The sequence below is a fragment of the Ostrinia furnacalis genome, unplaced genomic scaffold (genome assembly GCF_004193835.3).
Source record: "Ostrinia furnacalis isolate ACB-3 unplaced genomic scaffold, ASM419383v2 OfSCF2275, whole genome shotgun sequence".
In the NCBI taxonomy this organism is placed as follows: domain Eukaryota; kingdom Metazoa; phylum Arthropoda; class Insecta; order Lepidoptera; family Crambidae; genus Ostrinia; species Ostrinia furnacalis.
The window spans coordinates 55,304-60,173 of NW_021132514.1; the positions used below are offsets into that span (position 1 = coordinate 55,304).

Genomic DNA, 4,870 nt, shown 5'->3' on the forward strand with positions numbered 1-4,870 from the left:
TATGTTTATTCTGTAAGCATTTCGGAATCAACAAATTAACCGCGATATAAGCGTTAGTTATTGAGGAAAATTAATTATTTATCTGTGACATTTTTGACATTTTTGACACAAGAAGGAATTGTTTTGCGGTCAGTTTGTTTACCTTTATAATAATTTTAATTAACTTTACAATCGGTTTTTTGAAGGCGTGCATCAATTTAGGTTACTTCGTTAAGGTTATGTTCTTCAGTAGTTTATTTTTTACTGATAGCTATTCGTGTGCTGACCAGTCCACGACAGGTCGGAACAAGTTTTTCTCCGATGCACGTGGTTGTTTGTTAATAGGTTGTACGAGGATCTCTTTTTGTAGAAATTCAATTTTACCTATACTTTATGTGTTTTGCTTGTAAGGTTTTTGAAATCATTATCATTATGCTTTGTTAACATAATTGTAATTACTTACCCGACAAGTACTTAAAATTATGAATTTGCGAACTTAACGTTTCAATATTTTATATTTTGTTATTGCTATTAATCCACTTGACACAATAATTATCTGGGATGACTATTTTTTGTTTCTTTTTTTAACTTAAGTCAGTAAACCTTTTTCCAAATACCTGTTTATTGAAATCATAAAAAAATATTAGTAATATTTTAAACTTGGGATTAATTTTTTAAATTAATTCCCAGTAAGTAGTTTATATACTTACTTACTTTAAAAGATAGATGATTCGACTGATCATCANGATCATCAATTTACTGTATTCAAGGAGCTCCTCAATTATTGCAATCAATTTTAGAACCAATATTGAATAAGGATTCCGTAGTAAGTAATTGCTATTACTTTTGATATACTTTATAACTGAAAGTTTCTAACATAGACCCTTCTCGTTCGTGACTGTACAAGATCGTGGTAGGTTTAAGTTCTCGGTTTCGTGTGCAACTAGCTCATGCCGTATCTTTCAGCTTGAGCTCTAGTAGTATTAGAATGATTGAGCTCTTTAAGTCAGTATTTTGTAGCTCAAAAAATAGTGTAGTTAAAATTTTTTTTTATTTTGTGAGTTTCAATTCGAAATTTTTGACAAGCATTTATCCTATTTATGACTTTATTCCCTTCATGTTAACTTACGTCACAACAAAGTCTATTACACGCATTGATTTCACTATCAAAAAAATGCAAGTGNTATTTCTAAGTGTTTTATTTCCTTCATTATAATATTTACAAATAGCAGTCCTTGTATCTTATGAGTCAAAATCTTCTTGGTAATTTAATTGTTACTTTCTCGAATTAACAATGTAGCACCCAGTATGTATTCTAAATCCACACTGCCAATATTGTTACACCGTATGCCCGACGCTTAACTGCCCAGTTTGTTCTGACAGGCGAATGTAAACACGAGTTATTTCTGACTTGATTGACGGTATGTAGCAGCTTGACACTGGTTTAGCTTTAAATTTAAATGTGTTAGAATATTGTTAGTTAGTAAACTATAATAGCAAGCTAGCAATTTCTGTGGATTTGAGCGAAGAATATTTTTAAGTAAATTCTGAGCGCTGACACCGACTTTTAAGTTATGCGAAAATTTAAATAAAAACACTTTAGCCTCTGTTTCATCACTGCAGACCTTTTTTTTTTACTTGTCACTAAATAAAATTATTTTACCTACCTAGTTTGTAAACTATTATCTTATTCCAAAATATCTACGTGGGGTGTAAAAATTGGTGAATCAATTAAAAATCCACTTTCAAAGTTTTTACAAAATAATATTTATTTCACAATTTCCCAATAAATTGTGGGGACATAAAATTATTAAACACAAACCTGTTTATGTATAATCGATTACATGTTGTCCTTAATTAATAAGTAGGTAGTTGTATATAATAAAATTGTAAATCGAGAATGCTTACATCAGAAATCACAAACATTTAAATGCAATATTTACATTTTGTAAAGTAAAAAAAATCATAAATCTAAATCCGCCTNTGCAAGTGTTTTATTTCCTTCATTATAATATTTACAAATAGCAGTCCTTGTATCTTAAGAGTCAAAATCCTCTTGGTAATTTAATTGTTACTTTCTCGAATTAACAATGTAGCACCCAGTATGTATTCTAAATTCACACTGCCAATATTGTTACACCGTATGCCCGACGCTTAACTGTCCAGTTTGTTCTGACAGGCGAATGTAAACACGAGTTATTTCCGACTTGATTGACGGTATGTTGCAGCTTGACACTGGTTTAGCTGTGTAAATGTGTTAGAATATTGTTAGTAAACTATGATAAATTGTAAGCCAGTAATTTCTGTAGTTTGAGCGAAGAAAAATTTTAAAATCAATTCTGAGCGCTGATACAAACTTTAAAGTTCTGCGAAGTTTTCAAAAATATACCACTGCCACTGTTTCATTACTCACTATGCGTTATTATTAACACCTTTAATTTTTACTTGTCATTGATTAAAATTATTTTAGCTATCTAGTTTGTAAACTATTATCTGATTAAATTTTTATTATAACGTGGGGTGTAAGAATCGGTGATTTAATTAAAAATCCACTTTCAAAGTTTTTACAAAATAATATTTATTTCACAATTTTCCAATAAATTGTGGGGACATAAAATTATTAAACACAAACCTGTTTATGTATAATCGATTACATGCTGTCCTTAATTATTATGTAGGTAGTTGTATATAATAAAATTGTAAATCGAGAATGCTTACATGAGAAATCACAAACATTTAAATGCAATATTTACATTTTGTAAAGTAAAAAAATCATAAATCTACATCCGCCTTTAAAATCTTTTTACAAACCAGGAATATTTTTTTTCTTCCATTATTTTACATTTTTTTCGAAACATAACATAGTAAAACAAAATCATCATAACAAAATTACATTTAAATGGTTTTATTTAAAATATATTTACAAGAACCCTAATAATTTTGTTATAAAAGAAAATAAATGTATAAAATGACAACGCATCGTCTTTTATCAAGTATAAATTTTTCATTACTTTCATTTTTATTTCGAGTAATATTTAACTAATATTTGGTTTCTAATCAAATCGAAATGAAATTGAAACTAAATGTAATTATGACTATCGATATCATTTGGAACTAAAATAAAATTTGAGATCCATATACGTATGATCAATAATTATGATTATATAAATGTTTTCACTAAACTAAATCATACTATCGAGACCATAAACTTATTTGACATAATAAATTAAACTACTCAAAATTATCTGCGTTTAAAAAATCATTAAACAAAATTGGAGATCAAATGGAAATGTAACTAAACATTAAAACTTAACAACACTATTTTTATGATAAATCGGAATTATTATTTAGGTACTTACACAATGGTTAAATGTTGGTACAAAAAGCATGAGCTTACAACAAAGTCATCCAAAAATATTTGCAAATTTCAAAAATTTTATTTCGTCATTAAATGCAGTCGCTAAAAATATTTAGAAACGTTTTGTCGAACTTCACTCAAATGGGATCGAAAAGCAAAATTCAAGCGGTTGTTAGAGCGGACACCAATTAAAATGAAAATGTAAAATTTTCATTTCAATCGATGCTGTACCACCATTTACAATTTAAGTGCAGTTGGACACAACATCTCTTAAACCAAACATGAGAGGGCTTAGAAATACGTAACAATAGTCCATATCTGCTTTGCAGTATCACAACAACACTTATTCACCTTCGGTTTTATCTTATGGTGTTGAAGAGTGAAGACGCGAGCGATACTTTGATTATTGCCACGACCATCACAAGGTTCACGATGTAGGTCGAATTGCATCTTAAGTGGTAAGGTGGTGTGTTATTTTCCCGAGGGCACTCACCTCGTCTGTTCTCCTGGTTCTCTTGGCCAGGTTGCCGTGACACCAGGATATGGCACAACACCTCGTACAGCTCACCCAGGAGCCGGTTCAGGCGGGAGAAGTTCTCCTCGGTCGCCTCCCTCTCGCTAGGCAAGTTAAACGCTATAGCCATCTTTGTCTCTCACAAAGTCTTTTCAAGCGAGGACTTGCAGTTTTATGCATAAATGCTTCAAACGATCGAGTGCCAACTCTCGGCTTTTTCCCACCACTATCAGATTTTCAAATGCGATGATTGACGAGTTCAAATTTCAAAATCTCGAATCAAAACTCACGTAGAAAAATCTTCAAAAGTTCAATTGTTCAGATCACTATCACAATGGCACAAGCTCCAGTCCGGAGGTCACTTCACGAAAAGTTCACAAAAAGTTCCGTCGCAAAAACTTGGCGCGCATTGTCCTCAATCATTTCAGCGATAACTGCACGGTCGATGACACAATAGCTAACTAACGCGCTGCATCGCTACGATGTAAACAAACTCGAACTCGCCGCTACAAAAGAGGTCGTCAGACAACTAGTGTACGTGCGGCCGGCGCGGAAGCGAATCTTGTAATGAGGGATAACACTTCGTGCACGTCATTGCCTCGCTCCACGCCTGCGCTTGTATGAGTGCGGTGCATCGCGTCCCCACACTCGCACACGGCTGCAACCTATTTGATTATAAATAGTGGAACGCACGGTAGCACGTTCCCTTCGGACTGTTACCTCGACACCGCTGCCTTTGTCCCTTTCTTTCACTGTTCCGTGCACATTTCACCGTCCCGCTCCAAACTCGTTACATCATGTAACAAAGCAGTTGACAGGGGAATTCTGTCTCGCTCCGGTGCAGCTGTGTTTGCCGTAAGCGAAAGAGAAGGGGATGATTGTTGCGCTTTTGACTTAGGAACTTGAAAAGCGCGCCAAAACGAATCAACCAATGGGGTGTCTGTGTTTGTATGGGGTGAGGTGACGTAAGAATCGGGGACTTGGTTGTTCAGGGTAGTCGGCTCACTCGGCGTCGGCAA

General features: G+C 33.5%; 1 protein-coding gene across 1 annotated transcript; it reads right to left on the bottom strand.

The window, feature by feature from the left end:
- Positions 1–3,094: 3,094 nt before the first annotated feature.
- On the bottom strand, positions 3,095–4,506 carry Ibm1 (IAP-binding motif 1). The gene has a single exon (XM_028307530.1). It carries the CDS (start codon positions 3,979–3,981, stop codon positions 3,697–3,699), a length of 285 nt encoding a protein of 94 aa, XP_028163331.1. The 5' UTR covers positions 3,982–4,506; the 3' UTR covers positions 3,095–3,696.
- Positions 4,507–4,870: the final 364 nt, after the last annotated feature.